General features: G+C 42.3%; 1 protein-coding gene across 6 annotated transcripts in view; it reads right to left on the bottom strand.

Moving 5' to 3' along the window:
* Positions 1-24,650, bottom strand: part of Ccdc91 (coiled-coil domain containing 91) — a 148,453-nt gene that overhangs the window by 46,027 nt on the left and 77,776 nt on the right. For all 6 annotated transcript variants that reach the window (XM_034512084.2, XM_034512081.2, XM_076940910.1 and 3 more), the window contains one exon: positions 10,118-10,225. In XM_034512084.2, the coding sequence (XP_034367975.1) occupies positions 10,118-10,225 (108 nt within the window). The remainder of the gene's footprint in view (positions 1-10,117; positions 10,226-24,650) is intronic.

The raw sequence follows: 24,650 nt of genomic DNA, 5'->3' as shown, positions 1-24,650 counted from the left end.
TTTAATAAACATAATTCAATAAATAAAATTCCTAGAAAAACAAAACAACCAGTCACAAGTAACTTTGCAAACCCTCTGAGTGGAAACCAGTGGGTAACAAGGAAGAACATTGCAGCAGACCTCAGACCCCAAGGGGCTCACTTTGTCAGTCAAAACCCAGTCCCTTCAGGTCCCATTAACATATCTCCTGTCTGTCAAGTCTTCCCACAAGCTCAGGAAAAATGACCTGTGACCCACTGACATTTGCTTTCAACACCAGCACAGTATTTATTACTATACATAATCCATTCTCCATCAGATTCTATGACAAGCTAGCTTCTTAGAGACACAAGGCCCTATATTTAAAGTATAGGACCCACATATTGAAGGCACTGAGAGTAAGTTAGCCACACACTATACAGACAAGTTTGTAAGTCCAGCATATTATCATGACTGCCAATATAACCCAAAGAAAACGGAGAATCACATTAATTCTTGACTGGTAAAAAACAAGCAAGCATTTTTTCATGAATCATGGTGAGAAGAAAATAAGGTTGCACCCATCTAAGCCCTGCACAGAAAGTGGCAGTAAACTAATTAAATAAGCACCTACTTTCGACCAGACCAAAGCTTCAAGGACATTATACTGGCCCTCCCTAAATCATCTGGTCTGCAAGATTCCCTGGAGGACATCACCATTAACCACTCATTACACCTCAGGCCATGTTGGGAAACAGCTTCGGGTAAGATTTGCACAGACCAGTAATGCACTAAATTGCAGGCAGAGTGGAAAGCCAGGCCAGGGGTAAATAAGAGAACAGAAGATAGTGATCAATAGAAAGATCTAAACAAAGGCCACCCTACCACACTCCTCAAAGAGGAGCTGATAGTCCTGAGATCATGAAGACATAGCAAAACTTGAGCTGTTCTTACACCTAAACACTAAGTGATCAGAATGTGCGGACTGGGGTGAGACCATCTTGGGAAGGATGGACGCATCCTCATGTCTTTATTATTTAACTGAAGCAAATAACTTAATGCCAGTGAACATCATGAACGCCCTAGTTCCCTAAAAGATCGTATGTTCACATAGAGAAAGAATAGAGAAACTAAGACTACTGCTGGAGATATGCAGAGCAGAGCCTAGCTTAAGGCCAGTGTGAGCCTAGTGGGAGCCTAGTGTGGGGCCCTGTCTTTTATAAAACAAAGAGCATCAACAAAACTCAGTCTCTCCTCTAGATGCAAGAAACATGTATCAGCTAGAAAAGGGGAATTTAAATCACAGTATTGTACGTCCTAAAGTAGAAAAACAAAACACACAGTGAGAGAATTATAAACAGGGAGGACATGAGAGTAACTGAGTCACAGACTCAGTAACACTTGGCCCTTTCCTCACATAGACACATGACAGGTCTTCAGTAGCATGTGCTTCATACTGTTGGTCATCATATTCTGCAGGGGAGAGTTCTAGAAATTTCCATTCCTACTTTATTCAATGCCTTAAAGCCCTATTTGTAAGTTCTGAAGTTTCAAAGTAACTTATGGTGCAACACTACTAATGATTTAACAATAAAATTATAATAATTTGAAATTTGCAACCAATAATATTTAAATATGAGTATTATATGTGTTAATGAAGTAAAATGCTTCGACTGCACACACACACACACGCACGCACGCACGCACACGCACGCACACGCACGCACACACGCACACAAACACACACAAGCTGTGTAACACGGTTGCATATGGGTTTTGGGGGACAGGGTACATGTGATTTAGTTATTTTATAATTTGAACTTCACTGATTAATTCACTCATTTGTTGACACACAAATGTTATAATTTCTGCTACAGTTCAAGTGTAGGTAGACTCATGCACATACAAGTAAAAATCACCTCACCTAATAAACCCTCATTTCTCAAACAGCTGTAAAAGGGGTTCAAGTGGTAAGCACTGGGACGCTTGGTCCGGAGACACCTGCACACAGTGTTACAACACTTCTTTCTGCACACTGAAGGTCAAAGTATTAAAAGTTGGCCTCATATTAACTCAATTTTAGGAATTCTGGACTACGAGGTAGCAAAAATAAGAAATAACTCTAATTCTTTTTTGGCAGGGAATTTGTTAACATAGACCTTTCTCCTGCATCTTCATTAAAATAGCCATCACCCAGGACCTCATGTCAAAGAAATGGAGACTCTGTGGGTAAAAGCCCCCTCCTGAGATAGCATCTGGAAATAAAAGCCCAGAGCTATTTCTCTGTCTTTCTTTAAGTTTCTTTTGATATTTTCCTGCTGAAAGCTAATAAGCATCTCATGTATTAACCCAAAGGAAAACTGATGAATACATTTTTTTTCTGAAGAAATAATGGGTTTCCTGAATTAAGGTAAAGACAACACTCCCAGAACAAGGGGAAATGGATGGCCACCATTACATGCTGTGTTCTTTTCCTGTCTTTCAGTCTAGAGAAAGTTAACTTGCCCTAAAAAAGGACAATGCTCTCACTCAGAAGCAGTGATGCTGAGGTGACAGCTGGGGAGCCAGGGTCCCCACTAAGGAAGGCACAACATGGTGTGACAATGATCCAAAGTTGTTTCGAGAGCCATGGAAGTAAACACGGAGAATACTTGATGTCATCACTCACTATGTTTGAGACCCTGACACCAACACTCAGTGAGTGATGTCAGTTTTTCTTCCTTCCCAGGGAGGAGAGCCGCTGCCTCTTGGGCTGTCACTAGAGGTCTATATAGTAGGCTGGGGGATATGAGATTGCTGTTTTAATATGAAATCGGATGCATGTGGCCTATTGCATTCCAGTGTGACTTGAGGCTCACCTGGACTCGGTATTTTCATGTTGTGGGGAAATGTCTCCTAGTTTGGCATGCTTAACCTGAATTCTAGGGTAATCTAACAAGCATGACCTTTTCCCCACATGCCCTTCCACACAGTCAGCCCATTTTAACACCAGCGAATGTTCTAGCTCTATTATTTTTTAGGAACTAAATTAATGGAACAGTGTTTTTAACTCTTAAGACCTGATGTTTAAAGCCTAACTATCACATGTACATGAAACAGCTGAGTATTGATCTACTGTCTAGTACTGTCTACAACTAATCTGGTACTGATGTAGAATATTTTCATGTAAGACCCTTGTACCCACTTTAGACACAGGGCTGCTATGCTGGTGTCTTAAACACTTACACTGTTATATACAATGTGGAAATGTGCCTTCTCTATCCCAGCCACTTGTGGAACACTGAGCAGAATGGAGACATACGGACACATTCCCTCACAGTCAACCCCAGCTGACTCCCACGTGATTCATTTAGCTGCTCATAGTCAGCTGTATAATTCTCTCCACACATTATGCTTCTGCCCACAGGGTTTTGTGTGAACCCTAACTGCAGTGCAGTCTGCCCTAATACATTTTCTAGTCTGACAAGCCTAGCAACTCTGTCCCTCCAAAGATTCACATCAACCCAGATACACTTCTTTAGCAAAGCTCTGTGCCTAGAGTTGTGAACCTTCTTTAATAGCTTACCCTGAGGTCACTTTAGTGTTGTACAGCAATTTTCTCTGGGATAAAACTTCCATCTTGTAAAACCTTACATCTTAGAGGAAAGATCTTTAGATACAGGAATGTTCTAAAGGGAGATCAAACATTCCATCTGCCATAGAAGCTCTTAAGCTCAGCAAGTACACAACTAAAAAGTTTCAGGAAGTCCCTGAAACTGACCTGGTATGCTAAGCCCATCCCTATACAAACTGTAAAGCTGGCCAAGAGAGAGGGTCAGATGAGCTGAACTACCGGGAGATGGTCAGATCACCTGAGCTGTCTGAAAGGCACAGTCTTCACACTGTTGAACTGCCTCCAAGTTGTGTAGTGTGGACCAGGATTTCAGCTGTCTGTAAACTGTCACCACTGCTGGGGTGGGCTTTGGGTGATACACCTGTGTTTGAGTCATTTTTGCTTCAGTAAGTATCCCCTCACCCATATTCCTGCAAATAACACAACTCACTGGTTCACCAAGCGTCCTTGGATGGTATTGGTGCTATGATCTGTCACTGGGTTTGCATGGTATTAGTGCTGTGGTCTGTCATTGGGTTTGTTTGGGTAGAATTGGTGCTGTGGTCTGTCATTGGGTATGGGTGGTATTGGTGGTGTGGTCTGTCACTGAGTTTGTTTAGGTGGTATTGGTGCTGTGGTCTGTCGTTGGGTTTGGGTGGTATCAGTGCTGTAGTCTGTCACATGTTTGATACCGTGGTAAGTAGATTATTTGTTCATGTTTCTCCAGGAATAGCATCATATAGCATCTATTGCCATGATTAAAACAGCGGCGTGGGCAATATCCCTTTTGGACGTTCTATACATGTAGCCACAGGCACTGAAGTCATCCTTCTAAAGACTAAAGGCCATGCTTCCCAGTCTGCCACTCCAGCTCCCTGACTAGGCCCTTTGCACAGTCCTGCTGCTGCTGTTCCAACAGGACAGCAGCTACTGCCCAGGAAGCATCTTTTCTTGGATAGAGACTGTGCATTGAGAAACTCCAGAAAGGCCAAGCAGAAGGTTTACCTACTTTATCCTCTCTCAACATGAGCATGAATATAGATGGATACCGATGTGGATGTGGATGTGGATGTGGATGTGGATATGGATACATACACACATACTCCTGGCTTTACTCCTGTAAAGATGTAAGCCTGACTTATCTTTACAGTTTATTTGGCTTTAGGAGAATGGTGACTCATTTGTCCCAAAGAATGCATTCAAGAGAAATATGAATAAGTGTCTGATTAGTGGAGTAGGCTTCGTTTTAAAATAATGATTTCTTAAATTTCCTGTATTCAGAGAATAAAACAAAGAGCAAGGTATGTGGGGGAGGAAAACAATATCCTGGCTGGCCATGACCTGTTTGCATGTCCCTTTGTACACATTAGGGGCAATAATTAGCAGTTAATAAAATGTGTTTTTTCCTGGCAGATAAATGGTCTCAGAGCATACTTCATCTGCCTATTTAATAACAATCAGACTCAAGTGGTCTTTACAGCTAAAAATGAACAAATACATCACAATTCATCACAACACTGCTACTATTTTATAAGCCATTGTATAAAATTTTAAAAATGAGCTAGTTATACTTGCTATTAAACAACTTTCAAATGGCCTGAATTCTGATACCAGCAGTTTCATCTCATTTTGCCCATGTAAGTATCAGCATGCAAAAGTAACAAGCAAAACTCTGAGTCAGGTAAAACCTGAAGGTTTTATTGAGTCTGTATGGGAGCCAGACTTTCACCCTCTGTGATTCTAGTACTTGGCACTGGAATTCATTCCTCTGCTTAAACAGACTGCAGAATGGACACTGGGACATCGGGGCATCGGCCAATGCTAGGGTGAGAGGGGTACAGCCTTGAATACAGGCTCCCAACACCTTTGTGGACTCTACCAATGGCTATCTAAGGGACAGCAGACAAGACCCAGACATGTGCAGAGACAAGAGCAAGGTGCAATGAAGCATCCTTGGGCTTCATATCGACCATAGGCAGAGGAAGAGAGCCTTGTGGGTACACATTACTAAGGCAGGGGTGGCTGAGAGGACTGGACACTCAGACGAGGCTATGCTGCAGTGGGGTGAATACTGCTGTGTCAGGAAAATGCTTAAAGCTTTCAGGAGACTTGAGCTTAGGATTTAGAGAGGAGATGACATCATGCTAGTGTTCAGAGTGTCTGCCCTTTTATCTCTTCAAGTATGGCTATATCTACATATGTACACCCTTCCTTTAATCTCACACCCCTCTCACACACTGTGTTTCTCTGTCACTGTCTTGCACATCCTGCTTGCAAGTTCCTTTTGGACTCTGGAGTTGGCGGAAAGCTCTGATTGCAGTAGCCTCCTGTGCTTTGGGAAAGACCACTGCTTCAGTCACAGCTCAGCCTCTGGGAAACCTCCTTTTTCCTAAATCTTTATTAATGTCCTCTGTGATGCAGTTTACATTAAAAGCTATTTTCTAACAGCACATTATTTATCTATGATACCAATCCCATCTGTCACAAGTTTCCAAATACATTTTTTTCCCTGAGAAACAGAGCAATGAAAATATCCTTTTATCTACTGAACTTGTAGCTGTGGGGAAGCACAAGCCCCTCAACTCTTATTTCATAAAATGAATCTATTTCAGGAAAATAAACTGTCAAATACAAGTCTACGTTTTCCTTGCTTTCTGACTTAAATTCCTACAGTCTTGTTTATCAGTATTTATTTTCTCAAGTTCTTACCTGCTGAAAACCCAGTGCCTGTACCATTGCCCACTGGAAGTGACTAGAGGAGAGACACAGATATGAGCTTTGCCAGGCCTGGGGCAGGGCAGTCTATGGCTGAGTCCACCAACCAAGACAAGCAGGCTGCTCCAGAGAGGTCAATTACAGGTTTGATCCAGCAGAGAGCCAGGAGAGAGAGAGGCATAGAAACGAAGCAGTGAGTGCCTGAGGAAGCAAGCCATGGTCAGAGAAAGAAACACACTCAAGAGAAAGAGGCCCCAAGACCCAACTAAATCTCATAGAAGAGAAAATGGAAAATACCCTTGAACACATTAGTATGGGAAAGATTTTCCTGAACAGAACACCAGTGGCTCAGGCTCTAAGATCAACAACTGATAAAGGGAAAGCTCATGGAACTGAAAAGCTTCTGTAAGGCAAAGGACACTGCCAACAGGACAAACCCGCAGCCTACAGATTGGGAAAGGATCCTCATCAACCCTACAGCTGACAGAGGGCTAATATTCAAAATTTATAAGCAACTCAAGAAGTTAAATGCCAACAATTCAAATAGCACAATTAAAAAATGGTGGTACAGAGCTAAACAGAGAATTCTGAACAGAGGAATCTTGAATGGCTGAGAATCACTTAAAGAAATGTTCAAAGTCTTTAGTCATCAGGAAAATGCAAATCAAAACAACTCTCAGATTCCATCTTATACCTGTCATATGGCTAAAATAAAAAACTCAAGTGACAGCACATGCTGGCAAGGATGTAGAGAAAGAGGAACATACCTCCATTGCTGGTGGGATTGCAAACTTGTACAACTACTCTGGAAATCAATTTGGCAGTTTCCCAGAAAACTGGGAATAGTTCTATCTGAGGACCCAGCTATAACACTCCTGGGAATATACTCAAAAGATGTTTCAACATCCCCCAAAGACACTTGCTCAACTATGTTCATAGCAGCTTAGTTTGTAATAGCCAGAACCTGGAAACAATCTAGATATCCCTCGACTGAGGAATGGATAAAGAAAATGTGGTACATCTACATAATGGAATACTATTCAGCTATTTAAAAAAAAAAAGACATCATAAATTTTGCAGGCAAATGGATGAATCTTGAGAATATTATCCTGAATGAAGTTACCCAGTCCCAAAGGACATGTTCTCACTAGTGTATACTAGCCATAAAATACAGGATGCCTATGCTACACCGCACAGACCCAAGAGTCTGGATAGGAAGGAAGGTACAAGCAAGGACGCTTGAGTCTCACTTGGGGGGGTGGGGAATGGAATGTGGAATGGTGGAGGAAGACAGATGGAGGGAGGGAACTGGGTGGGAGAAGCAATCGGGAGGGGTGTGGGGAGGGGCGGGGCGAAGGTCAGATGGCCACAAAGATGAAGGGAAATCTGAAACAGATGGGGGGCAGGGCATCTCCAGGAAGAGATGGAGACCTGGGATAGGGGAGGCACCCAAGAATCAATGGGGGTGGCCTTAGCTGTGACTCAAAGCATTGGGAATATGCAGCCTGAAGAGGCTGCCTCCTGTGGCCAGGCAGGAGCCTTGGTGAAGTGATAGGGACACCACCAAACCACCCACAAAACTTTCCACCCAAAACTTAATCCTGTCTACCAAAAATGCAGGAATAAATATGGAGCAGACACAAATATGGAAAGGCCAATCAATAACCAGCCCAACTTGAGATCCATCCCATGGACAAGCAACAATGCCTGACACTATTATATACTCTGTTATGCTTGCAGACAGGAGTCTAGAATGGTTGTCCTCTGAGAGGCTCCACATAGCAGCTGACTCAGACAGTTGCAGACACCCACAGCCAAACAGTGAATGGAGATTGGGGACTCTTATGGAAGAGGAGGAGGAAGGATTGTGGCCCCAAAGGGGATGGGAACTCCATAGGAATACTAACAGAACCAACTAACCTGGACCCTTGGGGCGATCAGAGACTGAACTACAAACCAAAGAACATACACAGGCTAGACCTAGGCCCACCCTAACATATGTAGCAGATGTGCAGCTTGGACTTTGTGTGGGTCCTGAACAACTGGAGCAGGGGCTATCCTAAAAGCTTCTGCCTGTATGCGGGATATGTTCTTCCAGCTGGGCTGTCTTGTCTGGCCTCAGTGGTAGAGGAAATGCCTAGTCTCATAGAGACTTGAAATGTGAGGGTTGGGGGCTACCCTGGAAGGTCTCTACCCATTCAGAGGAGAAAAAGATTAAGGTATGGGGGAAAGGTTGTGGGAGTGGGTAACTGAAAAAGGGGCAGTGAACAGAATGCAAAGTAAGTAATTTTTAAAAATTTTAAAATTATAAAAAAGGAGCTTGATCAATTTCAGATAACACATACACAATTAAGTTTTAAACTGATATACATCAATATACTTACACACCTCCAAAATGGAAATCGTTTAAAAGGAAACATAAGAGAACATTTAGAGACTGAATTAGGTGAAAGCTGTTACCTAAGAGATTGAGACAAATATGAACATAGGTGATCACTGGTAGGTGTCTGTTGATGCAACCTACTTCCCTGTCAGGTAACTCCTGCTATGCTCCAACCTATGGCTGGTGGGATGTTTCAGTACCCACAGCCTTATCCTAACATTCATAATTCCTTCAACTTGAGAATTCTGAATATAGTATAAAAAAAAAAACAAAACAAAACAAAAAAACAAAACAACCAAGGGCCATGTGGCTTTGCCCTTAGCAAGCAGAGCTAAGTGTAATGAAGCAGTGAGAGGCTACTGGCTACCCAAAATTATCTGCTGGACAGTCTTCTGTTTTTAATCACATGTTTGCACACACATACGCATAGGAATGTGCATGCACACACACGAACACACACACACACACACACACACACACACACACACACACACACACACACACAGGTGCATGCAGAGGTCAGAGGTTGCAGATTCCCCAGAGCTCAAATTACAGGTAATACAAACTTGCACCATTGGAGGACAGAGACAGGAAGCACTCAGAGGCTTGGTGGCCAGCCAGGTTCAGTAAAAAGTAGTCTCAAAAAAAAAAGATGAGAGACAGACATTATGTTCTCTCTCACCCCTCCCCTGCTCACGCTCTCTCTCTCTCTCTCTCTCTCACACACACACACACAGAAAGAGAGAGAGAGAGAGAGAGAGAGAGAGAGAGAGAGAGAGAGAGAAAGAGAGAGAATAATCTTTAACAGAACAGATCCCTACTTGACTCTAGCCTATCCACAAACCTCCATCAAATTCTATACTTACTTTTGATTCCTTACTTGGAGTTAATTTTCTTCCTAAGTTATTAAAAAGCTGCTTCCATTTTCCAAGTTTTATGTCATAAAACATCACAAAAAAGTATCTTACAAACATGACTGACTATGGTATACCCATAAAAGCTCTTCAAATGATGGCTTAATTAATGTAAAATAGCTTAGTGTTTTGGCTTTTAAAAACATTAGAAATTTCAAGCAGAAACCAGTACTTGTACAGAATTATTAAAAACTCCAAAAATTAACAGGTTGTTTCCCTGTTAGTGGAGATATATTTTGTTTGTACATATCCATTAAAAATTAATTTTACAATCTGAACACCAGCTATCTCTTTGCTTCTGTGACTTTGTCTACCTTACTATAACCCAGAAATGGAACTGAGAGTGACCATGGATTAAGAGGAAACCCACATAGTGTAGGCTTTGGCCCTGTTCGTAGTCTATCATAAGGTTCTCAAACTACATTTATTCAAGGGTACTTGCTCTCCAAGATACATCAAGGAGCATGAATGGCTGGCAGCTGATAGAGAAGAGCCCACAGTCTGGAGGAGGGAGGCAGGGGGAGTGCTGGTGTGTGGAGGGCGCACAGTCAGTACCTGAGCATGCAGCAGCTCCTCACACCGGTGAGCTTGTTTCTCGATTGCAGACACATACTGCTTCTCGATGGCATCTAGCTGCTGCTTAACTGAAGACTGCAGAAGTGCCTAGGGAAAGAAAAAGAAAAGGCTTGGATCAGACAACCTGGAGCTGACTGCTGGCATGAGAGACTCTGACAGCTCTGCATCTCAAGTAGGGCAATCTGCACTCCAGAACCCACATACACGACAGCAGGGTGCACTGACACGGGACATTAAGCATCTATCTTTAGGTTTTATTGCTAATACTACACTTTTTTGGCTCGGACTCTACACACCTTCTCCTTAAAAAAGTCAAGCCATAGAAAATGATAAAGAGAGTAAATAGTTTTGTAAAATAGCAATTCAGTTCAGCAGAGACCACACAGGATGAGGAGCGAATGAAAGTTGGGGGGGCGGGGGGAGGGGAGGAAGAAAAGCCAGACATATTTCACTGGCTGACAAAACTCCACATCCTCTGGGCACACTGCAGTGCCCATGGGCCAAGCATGATCTTGGAGACCACAAGGCAAGTGGAAGCAGATGGAGGCTCGGAGCAACTTCACTGAAGCCTGCCCCCCAGGACGCTCATGCCCCCAACATGAAAGGGCGGAGGCTGGGTATGTGTGAGCCCGCCATAAAGCAGTACTTAGAGGGCCAGCAGAGCTTACGAGACAGAACTGCATAATGTGGACACTGGAAACCAGGAAAGGACATAAGAAAGTCAAGTCGGCAAGTGGCGGTGCCAATGGCCCCTTCCTGGACATGTTTACATGCCAACTCTTCTTTTCCCTGCTAAGTACTATGTGAGTCTGACATGTTTCCATAATATCTTATGTGCTATTTATAGACTCTAACATCCTAAACGTGCAAAAGGACTCTTTAGCACACATTCTGTTGTGAGACCTGTGCTATAATAAACTACTCACAGTCAGAACAGCAGCTGAAGGCAGACACATCTTATGGGAAACAGACCTTTGGCATATTCACCAGCAAAAGGAAACTGAGCCAAATCTCTTAATCTTTGTTTTGAAAATAGACTTATTCAGTTGGAAACAACATGCATCAAAATCCTAAATAAATAGGCATGCATTTATTTTTTTACAAAACTAAAAATACTTTTAAACCTCTGGATAAGTCTCAGATGCTCAGGAAAAAAAAAAAAAAAACTGGTTCTTTTGCAATGGGAGCTGTGAGGTTGCTGTCCCAGCTCCATTTCAGGTCCGAGCAGAGCAACAAGGGTGAGGGCTAGTGCCTGCAGGAAGGAGAGGACACCATGCTCCCTCAGTGTGAGTGCCCCCTGAGGCTGCCTCAGAGAAGGAATGGTGGACAAACCAAAATTAAGCCTCTGAGCTGGGACTAGATGCTGTAAATCTCTTAATTTTTCTCTCACAAAATTTATTATTTATTAATTTTTTAAAAAAAATTCTTTTCAGTGTTTTGCTCTGTTCTGTTTTGTTTGAGATAGGATCTCACTATGTATGTAGCCTTGCTTGGCCTGGAACTGGCTATGTAGACCAGGCTGGCTTTGAACTCACAGAAATCTGCCTGCCTTTGCCTTTTAAATTCTGGGATTAAAGGTGTGTCACCATGTTTGGCATAAAAAAATATTAAAGGGTAATATAAATAACTTTCTTGAAATGACGGGTCTTTTGTAAGGACTATCTTTTTGTTTTGAGAAGGGATGTCAGGTAGCCAAGACTGCCCTTACACTCACTACATAGCTAAGTTTCTTCTCCTGCCCCACCTCCCCCGTCCTGGGACCTCAGGTGTGTATGCCCATGCCTGGCAAAGCTGCCATCCTCTTCTGGAATGTGACAGAACTGTTCAGTGGAAAGAGGTGTTCTCACCTCCCTACTTGCAGTGGTCCCAAACTACCCCAAATTCAAATGGCTAATTCTAATTTCTGGTCAGTTATGTTTTCAGGAAGACAATAAATAAAACAGCCTCTTCCCATAGTGGAGCCACCATCTGAAAAGCTGCCCCCTTCACCTACTGAGTCATGCTATCCCTCTTCTCTGAACGTAGCTTTTGAGAATGAGCTGCTCCGGAAGAGGAAGGAAAGCCACAGGAGACAGGCCAGCCTCCCTGCCGGCTGCATGCACTCCTATCCACATTACACACTCTGCCTCACAGAGCGCAGAAAGACCATCGTCGTTCTGATATGCAGTGTGGGTGTCAGGGCCTGCCCATAAGGTTCAGCACAGCAGCTGGTGTGAGGAAGCCAGGGGCCAGAATGGAGGTGAACACAGAGAGTAGAGTTGGGACAGGGTAAGCAGGAACCACAGGGAAAACTTCCCGAAGGTCTCCAGTTACTGAGCAGAGGGGCTGCTAGTGTCTCGGTCCAGGCAAACCAGGGAAACTCCCAGAAGCCACTCTCCCCATCTCGGGTTTTATCCGTTGTGGACACAGGAAGACACATCCACAGCAGATGCTTGTGTTTCTGGCTTCCTGTGTTACTATATAAAGCAGCAGTTGTCTTCCTGTGTGAGATACTCATGGACTTTCTTCTGCAATCATCTTTATGGATAACTCCATGGAACAAAGGCTTCAGTCTGGATGTAAGGTTTCTAGCTACTTCATCCTGGCTCCTGAGCCAGGCAGAGGCCATCCAGACCCCATATGCTCATCCTCTGAGTAGAAGGTAAGAGCCTCATCTCAGGAGTGACTACTATATGTCTGAGGAGAACTAATACAGATTTGATTCTGTCATTTTACAACAACAAAAAAAAAAAAAAAAGGAAAAGAAAAAGGAAAAAAAAAACCCTATTGTCTAAATTTCTTAACAACTCAATTGAGACATCAAAGTTTCTCCGGTTTTTTCCATTTTTTGTTTTGTTTTGTTTTGTGTGTGTGTGTGTGTGTGTGTGTGTGTGTGTGTGTGTGTGTGTGTTTTCTTTTTCTGTTTTTAAAGAAGAGCGCCAGCAAGGTCACACAGAGGCTGCTGGAGACGTCTGTTACCATGCTGGGTGTGTGGAGAAGTGCTGGCATGTAGTAATGTGTGTGTCAGAGCCCGCCTGTACAGGCTTTTCTGTAGACTGAGGACCAGTGTAGCATTAATCCACAATTCAAAGACAGAAATGTTAGCTGATGGGCGTGGATCTTAGCAGAAATTCAATACAGTCTAGCCATGTTATAAAATGTTTTGGAGGCTTTGAAGGCCAAAGAAAACCATCAGGACAGAGGGAATGGTTCCTGCTGGCCTTGTCGTTACAGGATTCTAGTAACATAAGAGCCGTTACCTCAAACACCACAGAAGTCTCCCAGTGAAAATTTCTTTTGTGCCATGGACAACACATTAAAATTAAGAAGTTTCTAAAATTAAGCTCAGTGCAGAGGCTATTCATGTCTTCCTTCCAAATACCTCAACCTTTGGAAAAGCTGCCATGTGGGCTGGCCTCCCTCTGATGCCACAATCTTGTTCCTTGTGACTTGAATCACAACAACGGTTTCAGTTGAAAGAACAAAGACAGGAAGGCAAGAGATACTTCTGCCTGAAACAGCCTCCTCCTATTCCCGGGTCCTCAGAGGACTGAGTGAGGTTCATGGTCACTAGAGCAGGAAGTCAGAGACAGTGGGAAGGCAGCATTGGGGGGTCATCTGTGGGACTGGAATGGACAGGTCTGAACTTCCCCAGCACAAGCAAGCCCTACATTAGTTGAGGAGGGATCTGATTCTTACTATATAACCCCTCCTCCATCTGTTCACCTGCATTTATCATCATTATGCCTGTTTCCCTATGTTACCATGGTAACTGGGAAGCCCTGCAGACTCTCCCCTTAGTGATGATGCTCTCTTTTAGAATGGTGGCACAGCTTCACCTTCTTATTAATGAAATTACACACTGGGATTGCTCTTACATCTTCCTGATAGAATCATGGTTTAGGTTCCTCACTGTATTTCATGAAATGGACTCTCAGAACCAAATGGTGTCAGCATTAATTTTAGTAATCATTAGATTTAGAGTCATTACTTCTTTCAACTTGGTGGAATCAACTCATGAAGTACAGGCCTCTGGGTAAATTAGAAAATGTTCCTCACATTGAACCTTTACCAGTACTGAGAGCTGAGAGGCTGGCTTCAAATCAGCTCATCAGAGCAGCACCAAAGACACCTGCCTTGAGGTGAGGAGTGGAGTTATGAGGGAACAGCAGATGACAGAAGTCACTTCAGTAAGGGCAGGACCTGAAACCCTTGAAACCTGTTGACTTGGACTCTCTGAAGTCAAGATCAACTCTGCCCAAAACTCAAGCTTCCCCAGGAGTTAGGAGTGGGCCACATGGCCTGTCAGTAACTAACACAGAAGAATCTCACGTTTGGATAGTGTAAGGTGGCCTGGCAGCCTTGCCATCAACACAAGCTGGTCTTCACCAATGACTTTCTAGATGGGGGAGGGCCCATAAAAACATGAAACGAATGTGTCCTGCTAGTGAGAGTAGGGTGGAGTCATGGGTTGCTCTTCCACTGAAATCCCTTCTCACTGCCACAGAGAACCTTACAATTCTTCATAAATCAGAGATAAGGAGACTTGAAATTCCTACCTCTAAAATAATAGTCAAATATTTTCCAAATTATTCATTGTGTATGCTAGCATGCACCCACCAAAAAAGGCCAAGTAGCTTTAGTAAGGCCAATCCTTTAAAACTATATAATTGTATAGAGAATTCTATGTTCTTACACACTGGGTGTACACAGAAAGCTGGCCTGAATGTAAGGATTACAATCCAACTTGGCCTCTTTGGTCCCAATAGTGGGTTACACACTACTTAGAACCAAGACAGATAGTTAAAGGGTTTTTACAGATCATTACATCTCTGCTGTCTGTTCTCAGGGTCTTTTATACAATAAAGAACAAATTTAGCCACTTCTCTTTTATATCTGTCAAACAGGCAAGAAATTTCAAAGAAGAATGCATTCTTTTATATGAAGCCCTTTACAGAGTTGTCTGTAACATACCCTCGTCTGCAGGTGGAGTTCAGTTGAGTGTAAGAATCATAAACTCTCATCAGTGTCTTTTCTGCTAGCGACACCTGTGCCACCTGCTCCACACGAAATGGAGTATTACTGACACATGAACAATAAGTATGTATTACAAGCATGTCCATTCTTTATCTGGGCTGATTCCTGTGTCCCAGGCACTTTCTCAGTTGAGTCCATAGACCTGAACTCCTGAAGTGAAGACACATGACACTAATCAGGGTCCACAGAAAATGTGATTTTTATGGATGTTCCTCCTAAAGTACTAGCTAAAATGGGCACTGTTGGATCAGCTTGGATTTCCAGCTGTGCATCCAGCTGTGCATTCCATTAGAACATGCCAGGCCTCAACCATGTGAATAAGGAGACTAGGGATGTAGCTGTGGATTCACTGTCCTGACCAGTTACTAACAGAAGTTTCAGGGCAGTAAGCAGAAGCTGGCCATCTTTCCTATCTGGTAGAATAAGATGAACATTGATCAAATGTTTAACCTTGACCAGTATTGATCATAGAACACTGCTGTCTGTACACTGAACGCTCGGTGTGGGGAAAACAGGTGCTGCGCACTCAGGGAACACATGACAAGTAACCCTGGCCCATTCTCAACTGTACTATACTGGGAGTTTTTCCTGGAGATCTGCTATACAATGAAAGAAGGAGAGAGAAGGAAAGGAGGGGAGAGGAAAAGGAGAGTATGGGGCTGTGTGAAGAGGATCTGTGTCTTCATCTAGAAGTCTCCCTCCTGCCCCATTACCAGGCTGCCATCCACCAACAACACAGACAAAGCCCTGACCTATAATAGGACTAGATTTCTTCCAATGTTCCAGTGCCTTTTGGTTTTGGCCTGGCTAGAAAAACCACAAGAATAGCCTGGCATGTAGAGTTCTGGCTCAGTCCTATAAACTCAGGCACAGAAGAACCATTCTCAAGTACTCAACCTTCCTCAGTCTTCCAGTGAGGTTGAGCTGGGTGGGAGGGACGAGGGAGAACAGGCCAAGGCTGAGTCCTATCCAGTCACTCATATCTAGCAGCAGGCTATTGGGCCAAACTTCGCTGGCAACAGCAAACAACTTTAGTGTCCAGGAAAAATCTGATCACATGATAAAACATGGGATTTATGAGAGTCCACGCTCAATCAAATAACTAAAGCTGTAAATTTATTTCATACCTTTGGGCTAATAGAATGGTGAGATTCAAATAAAAGTATCGTAAAATGTACTTTTCCCATCTTTGGACGAAGACCCAGAGACATCTAATCAATGGAAAATACTCAACAATGAGAAAACAAAGTTGTTTCTCTAGTTGGGAAAGAACTTTATATAATATGAAGTAACTGTACACCCTGGGAAAAAGCCTCCTAAACACAGTATGCTCTCTCTCACTAAATGGCACAGTCATCTCAAGAGCTGCAATAAAGCACAGGCCAGTGAAGGCTCTGGAAAATGGATGCAGCAGTCATGTGTGCTTCTAGGCTGGCATGTAACTGACACCAATTCACTACAATTCAATGTAATCTCTACAAACAGGAATTTAAGGCATATTCAAACTTAAAAAAAAATAGCAAAACATCAATGCTCCCATAAAACATGGTTTAGTTACTGTAGGAAACTGAGACACCAAGACTGAGTTAAGATTATTCCAGAAAATCTGCATGCAGCAACCTCATACTACTTTTCCATTGTAAGTAGCAGAAACTCCAGTCCTTACATTTCAGTGCCTCTGGCTCAGTACCTGAATAATAAAGGGATTGGAGGAGCATCAGAATGCTCTCATCATAAGAAAAAGAATCTGCCCATGCATTATTTTCTCATCAAACAGTCCAGTGTTTACAAGTGCATTCATGCACTCAAAAATGAGGAGACCTTGGTTTCTGGATTACGAGAAATTTAGAGATGGCATGTGGAGGTGCACTCATAAACGGACTACAGGGACAAAATGGTCATATGTGCTTGTGGGGAAGACACTTCTAAGTGTATAAATACCATAAAGTAAGGGTAAACTGGCCGGTTGTTTGGCTGTTTGTCTACTTATTTGGTTTGTTGAATAACTGGCTGGCTATTTGTTTGTTTAGTTGGTTGGCTGGTTGGTTGACTGACTGGCGGGGTGGTTGGCTGGCTGGTGGGTTGATCAGTTGATTGTTTGGTTGATTAGTTGGTTGACTGGTTGGTTGGTTGGTTGATCAGTTGGTTAGTTAGTTGCCTGACTGGTTTATACATTTATTCTGATACTAGATTTTAATAAGTAGTTCAAGTAGACTGTTAATTCACTAGGGAATTCAGTTTTGTCCTGGAACTCAACAACTCCTTCCTCAGCCTCCTGAGTGCTCTTACACCCAGCCAAAAAAATGACTTTCTTAAATATGTGCTGCTTGGCCAAGTGTATGTCAACAATGAACTGGGGAAGGGAAAGGTACCCACTATTGGAAACATGAAAATTCTCTCTTGTTGTGTGGCCAAGCAGGTAATTTTCATTTCACACACAAAAAAAATAATAATAATACAAAAAAACTGTACAGCTACCAACAATGTGCCAAAACTCACGACACACCTTCACAGTTATAACTTGTTAGGCACCACCTGTGAAGAACAAAATCAAACTCTGCTCAGTATTTTAACTCACAAAGCAGGAAATACTCAAGGTTTTAACAGTTCTGTTCAGTATAATCTACAAAATGCCTAAACATTTTAATTAAAAAATATTAAATTTGTTGGAGTGAACAAAACCACTGAGATCCCACTGTCCCCTAAATCTTTTAATTTAAACAATAGCAATAGAGTCCAATTTAATTCTAAAATTAAACAAGGCATGCTAGACAAGAAAACAATTTATAAATGCCACTACAGAATAAAATTCTAAGTCCATATGTAAGAGCAGAAAAAAAGCCTTTTATTAATGATTTATCTTTAAGTAAACACTATGCTAGGTTTAAGATTAAAAAAACAAACAAAAAAATAAGACAGTGGGAAAGGGTGGAGCTGCCACTGAAAAAGAATATCCTCTATACAGTAGCAAAGCAAAAATGTTAAGCAAAAAAAATATGTTCAGATCTTACTAGTGTCAAGCTGGAATTTTTAATGAACTGGCTCCAAGTGAGATAAAATAAAAGCAACATGTTTCTCTTAAGTTTCTTGACAACTCTCCCTCACTATTAGAGCAAGCTAGAAGCTGGATTTCAACATACTGAGTCAACTAAGTACTTCCCTTGGAAAAATTTTCCCCAAAGTTATTTAGGGCAAAAAGAAAAACCGTTTTTGAAGTGGGGTTAGTAGTGAAAATTACTTTACCTCAAGTGTTGATGGGCACTGTACTGGCTGGACTGAGGCATGAGGAGAAACTTTGCAAAGAGTAACAGGAAGTAAGTGCCTCTGTGCAGGAGGGGGGCTCTCTCTTTAGAGATGTCAAGACACCACACAGTAACATCTCTCAGTAAATATGGCATACCTACCCATACGTGACTTTCCTTGGTATTCCCGCTATACTGACCCCCTCTGTAAAGAGATCTCTGACTGTGATCACTTATCTCATTCCAGAAACAAAAAGCTGATGTTTGTTATAAACCATTTTGATGTAAGTCAAATCCTGCTTGCTTAGCTACAATTAAAACTCAAGTTTTTATTTGTCCCCTGAACTCTCAAGAACAAAGGAAAGTCCTCCCTGCACTTGCTTCCTTTCTGAGTTTATCTCTTCTTTCTTATTTGGAATTTCAGTGAGAAATCACACATTTATGTGCACACATGTTCATATGAGTGGACAGATGCATATCCATACAACTTAGTCAGTAATGGGATAAAAACACGAGAGAGAACAGCAAGCTGAAGCCGAACACACTGACAGATGAGAAAATGGAGCAGAATGGCTAAGGCTCACAAGTCCTTTCAGAAAGTGCAATATCGTCCAGAACTTTAAATAAAGACACAGGCTCTAGCTGCACCTACTGGTCTAGAGTCCTGGGAAGATACCTACCATGTCATGTGTGTCTTTGCAACACAAGGCATTCATGTCCTGTAAGATCTGTAAGATCTGAGAACCAGAAGTCACAGTGTTCTGATCCTCACACAGTTGCTCAGATTGCCTTAAAACAAAACCACAATAGTGATATGGCTACTTATGGACCAGGGGGATCTGTGCTTCTCAACTGGTGACCCTGAGGTGATGATTGATTGGATCAGACGAAAGGATTCCAAGATCATCAAATAAACAAGTAAAGAAAAGCTTTTCAGTTGACGGTGCTCAGCAATCCTAGGCACCAGTGTCTAGGAAAGGCCTTGCAGAATCTACATTTTACTTCACTGTACTAAATCCTAAGAAAACAGGACTTTCAAAATCAGGACCTAAAAGGGAAATAAATGTACAATACTCAGTAGCTACTGCAGGAGAGTGTGAATATCAAGTACATTTGCACTTTTGTTTGGTTTTCTTCTGTTCTATAACAGACCTTCCCTTGTCTTTTTCATCATTCCCTGGTTAACTACTGAGTTTCTGTGAATAAAGGATGGTTGGCCTTCAAACAGGAGCCCAGAAGCATAAAAGGCTAGGATGGGCTACCACCTCCTGCTCTCAAGTGATTGCTTCTGGGAAGTTCGCAATAAAAGTCTGTATTACCCTATTTTAAAAACTCAAGGACAGTCACCAGTCATAAAATAATAAAGGGATGGCCATATGCTATGCTAGGAAACTGACATCTAAACACATAAGCCACCATTTCCTAAGGCTTCTTACCTATGAGATAGGCTCCTTCAGTATGCATATGGTAGCCTGTGACCTGGATGCATCATTACTCTGTACAAACTGATGAAAACACTAAATGAGATAATCAGAGAAGCTGCCCCAAGGTCACAGGAACCAACAGTAGGGTCAAGCTCTAACATACACATATCAGACTGTTAAGACCTCTGCTCTTTAAACTCAAGGAGCCTTAAGGGTTGGTGGCCCCCATGAGGAGAGCAACAATAACAACCAGCCAGAGCTCCCCAGGGTCTAAACCACCAGCCTAGGAGCACATATGGAGAGACACATGACTCCAGCTGTATATGTAGGGGAGGATGGCCATGTTGGGCATAGGTGGGAGACAAGGTCATTGGTACCTTGAAGGCTGAGCACTGAGGTGGGGGGGGGAACCTGAGGGTGGGGAGGGGGATTGGGGGGTAGGTGGGTGAACACCCTCATAGAAGCAGGAGGAGGGGGGATGGGATAAGGGGTTCCTGGGTGGTGGGGGGAACGCGGTAAGGGGATTAAATTTGAAATGTAAATATTATATCCAATAAAAGAGGGAAAAAAAGAAAAGCAGTTAGGACCAACATCCTTAATAAAATGTCAGCCCTCTTAAAAAAAAAACTATCTTGATACTAAAATTTGTTTTGAGAATTGTATATTGCAGAATGATCAGCCTTGGTGTATCTACTCAACAAGCAAGCTGGGCAGACCTGCTCAAACCTCTGAGGTCCGGGAATTCCTTATGGAAGCAGTGAAGACACAGCATCAGAGGCTTGTCAATTTGCTCCCCGACCCCCACGCCTCTTCTAATATCTCAACGCCCATAATCAGCTTGAAGAAGCTAATGAAGAGTCAGCGCCCCTATTCCCTGGGCTTGAGGACTTAGGTGGTAAATGTTGGGCTGTCTTTCTAGGGAAAAGTAGTGGTTTTGTGGGAATAGAGAGGATTAGCTAGGGGTTAACTGCATAGCCATAACCTATTAGTAGAAATCTGTATAATTAGTATCAAGATGAAGATATAAATTCTTAAATGGCACCAATTCACTTTGATTACAAATTTTAAGGATTTCATTGGCATGAGCTTCTTATTGATATAAGAGTGAGATGGATATTGTTACTCTCATAGGCATTGTACCAATATAACACACTTAGGAATACAAAGCTTAGACCCAGTCCTTTTTTAACTTTTTAAACTGATTTGAGATGGTCAGCCTGTGAGTTAAGGGACTATAGCAAATTCATGGCTTGGAGTTTATTATAAGGGTGTTTTCTATGTTTTATTTAGAAATAGTTGAGTGGAGTTAACAGGCAACAGTCCAGATTACCTTATGTGGATAGTTGGTTTTCAAAACATCAGAAATCCATAGAATTGACATGACAAACATTTCTGTATTAATGTTCATTTTTATTAGAGACCTGTCTGCTCCTGACAGCTTCCTGTCTTGGATTCTAAGAAGAAATTGAGCATCCTTGGAGTTACTCCAGTTGTGGTGAGACAGCCACTAGGCAAGAATTGCCTCTTTCCTTTTACAGACAAATTACTGTCCAGAAAAGGACACACTTGCAGAATAGTCGACTGATTATATCTGCCTAGACAGAGTAATCAGCCCTTAATAATTCTGCAGCACTAAGGTCTGTCAGATGATCCTGGGCCAGAAGGCGGAAGAACAGATGCTCCAATGTTTTGAAGTAGAACGAGTGTCCAGGTGTTCAGAGGTCTCTATAAATTGGCGAAGTTTTAGAAGCTATGCTTCATGCTTCCCACAATTATAGTTAACTCAGTCATTCTGGATTTCTGACGGGGTTGAAAACTTATAGCCTCATAGCCAATTCTGACTATTTACTTTGAGAGAAAAGATTTGAGTGACATTCATTCTAAAGCCAGGTTCAGAACTAAATGTTTCAGTTAGGATAGATGACAGAGGTGCTGGTTAGTCAACAAAAGGATGGACTGGGTATTAGGACTATCTTGTACCTCACGGGTACAAATTGGCATAATTATGCTCTAATTGTATTTTGAGAGAAAAGTTTCATTTTAACAGGAAGGGTGATATGTAGGAGGAGCTAAGGTGGGAGGAGTACTGAGAGGAAGAGATGGAGTAAGAAGAGGAGGAGAAGAAGGAGAGGAGAAGCTAGGTGATGAACGAGAGAAAGAGGGGGGAGACAGGGAGGCAGATGTTCATGTATCTCCACCAGTCAAAGATAGTGGTTATATCTAGGTTGGGTAGTGGGTTACACCTCTGATTGAACAATACCAAACTTATAAAGCCTATGATTAACATTTTTTAAAAAATGTATAAATGCAAAAAGGAAAAGGGGGCATGGGATAGGGATTTTGGGGATGGCATCTGAAGTGTAAATAAAATATCTAAAAAAAAAGAAAAAAGAAAAAAATAAAAAATAAAAAAAATAAAAATTAAAAAAAAGAATAAAAAAGACCTCTGCTCTTAGGCCATCTGGTCTACCAGCCGGAGCATTTAGCCACAAATTTTGGCCACTATAAAACGTTCCTCAGGGCCCAGCCCTCAGTGGCAGGCTTGGCAGAAGCAAGAAAGTATGTGGTGGAGAGATGGGAGAGTAGTAGAGTGGTTTGTGTCCTATGAAGAGAGGCAGAAATGGAATGAACAGCATGATATGTACAGGCCTGTTCTGCCACCTCAGGTCCTGGCGACCTCCAGGACAAGCTGACATCTGGGTATGTGGCCATGTCTGGGTATGTGGTCCAACTGCAGCCAGAGTCTGTGTTGATGTCTGTGGCTAATACTGAAGCCCTAAAGCCATGTTGATGTCTGAGAGCTGCACTGAGCTGGCTGTGCTCCTTACTGGCTTGGGTGGGCCAGCAGTGACATGGGTGCTGGAAACTGGCCCCACCCCTCACATGGCCAGCAGAAAGCTGGTTCCAGCGGCATGGGTGCAGGGGAGCTGGCATGCTGACCAACTCAGATACCACCTAGATCCAGGGCTTTGAGATGGCCTACTTCTTTCCCTATGAGCTGATGGAGATCATAAAGGGGCCTTTAAACCTTAAAGTTATTAAATCATGGCCTCAGCTTGCACATATTCTTAGGCTCACAAGAACTAAATTCCTCTCACCACATCAATCCACTAATGACGCCGAGTAGGCCAGAACTTTTGCTTCTTAAGGAAAAGTTCATGTCATGACAAGGTTTATTTCTGTATTGGGTTAAAAACACTGGTAACACCATTAGGATATTTTAAAAAGTGACATCTCACCTGAGCAGCAGCATGCTTACACAGGGACTCGTCTGGCCCCCAGAAAACCTAGTCAACAAGCACAGAACAAAGACTGGGCTAACCCAGAATTCATATCACACCCCTCAAACCACTTTATGGATCTTTGTGGAGAAAGGGTTGCAAAGAATTTAAGAGCCAGAGGAGGTGAATGACACCAAGGAAACATATACACACAACAGCTAAGAAGTGACTTGAACTCACAGAGATTTTGTCAGCATGCACAAGACCTGCTTAAGTGCTGGCCAGAGAAAATCCCAGCACACAGAAGAGGTGGACATGTAAACCCCTTAGCTGAGAAGCAATTAGCATTCAATGGCTGTTGGGAGACAGAGTGTGAGTTTTCTTTAATTATGGAAGGCTGGTAGGCTGACCACAGATAAGAGCAGGCCTTGGGCTGACCACAGAGCAGCAGGCCTAACCCCAAGACTAGCTGGCAACACCAGCCAGACTCAATGGGGAAAGAAGGGCTAAAAGGTAACCGTAAAGCAAAGTGGGAGGAAACAGAAAGGAGCATTAAAGGATACTGGTGAGACCATCTCAGAGGGACAGGGCACACTGGCATAAGAACCACAGGGATCTCTAACGTTCAGTCTGACCCTTGAAGGAGCATAAATGTGGCAGACAATACAGCCCAGCTGTACTCGTGTTTATAGAGCACCTGAGGGTCACCAGTGTTTCTGAGCTGTTTCTCCTCAGTGGACTCAACTCTCTTGAGCTGCATGAGAACCTTAACGAAGAGCCAGTGAGGAAAGGCACATGGAACAAACCACACAGCAGTTCATGGGAATGAGTTTAGGCTGTCTGAATAAAAACTCATTATCTAGGATATGACAAATTTAATATCACTCTGTAGGCCATTTGATTAATTCCCAAGTCTTTTCAGTAAATCACAATGGAGCACACTGAAACTTTTAAATCCTCTTTGACTGTTAAACCATGGCAACAGCAGACAAGCAGATATAGCGAGTACCTCTCAGCTAGGCATTCAAAAATGCCATTTGCAAAGAATATTACAGAAATTAATATGATTTAAATCTAACTACCGGTATTAAGAATGACACCAACATGTTTGTTGAAAAAGGAACACTTACAGCCTTGGGACTGGAGAGGTGGCTCAGTAGTTAAGAGCACTAGTTGCTCTTCAGAGGACCTGGGTTCAATTCTCAGCTTCCATGCGATTGTTCACAAAAAACTCTAAATCCAGGTTTAGGAGATCTGTGACTATCTTTTAGTCAATTCCATACTAATTTACTATGTACCACTGCTATGACATTACTATAATCTGTTACTACTTAAATATATACAAATCTATTTAGCTAATTTTTAAAATAAAGTAGATTAAATACTTTTTAAAAATTTATTTAATACCATTAAGTTTTTCCTTTAAAAAAGGTAAACAGTACAGCATAGGTGAAGATAAATATGGTAATTAATTATATAATATTTTACATTAGACTTTACCTGATGATAATCTCAAATATTTTCAGAGTCTCTCAAAAACAATAGTTAGCATAATTCCGTAATCAATGACCACTTCCTCCACTCAGTGGATTACTCACTAAAATAAAGT

Source organism: Arvicanthis niloticus, chromosome 9 (assembly GCF_011762505.2).
Source record: "Arvicanthis niloticus isolate mArvNil1 chromosome 9, mArvNil1.pat.X, whole genome shotgun sequence".
NCBI classification, from domain to species: domain Eukaryota; kingdom Metazoa; phylum Chordata; class Mammalia; order Rodentia; family Muridae; genus Arvicanthis; species Arvicanthis niloticus.
This window is presented reverse-complemented; position numbering and strand designations above follow the sequence as displayed.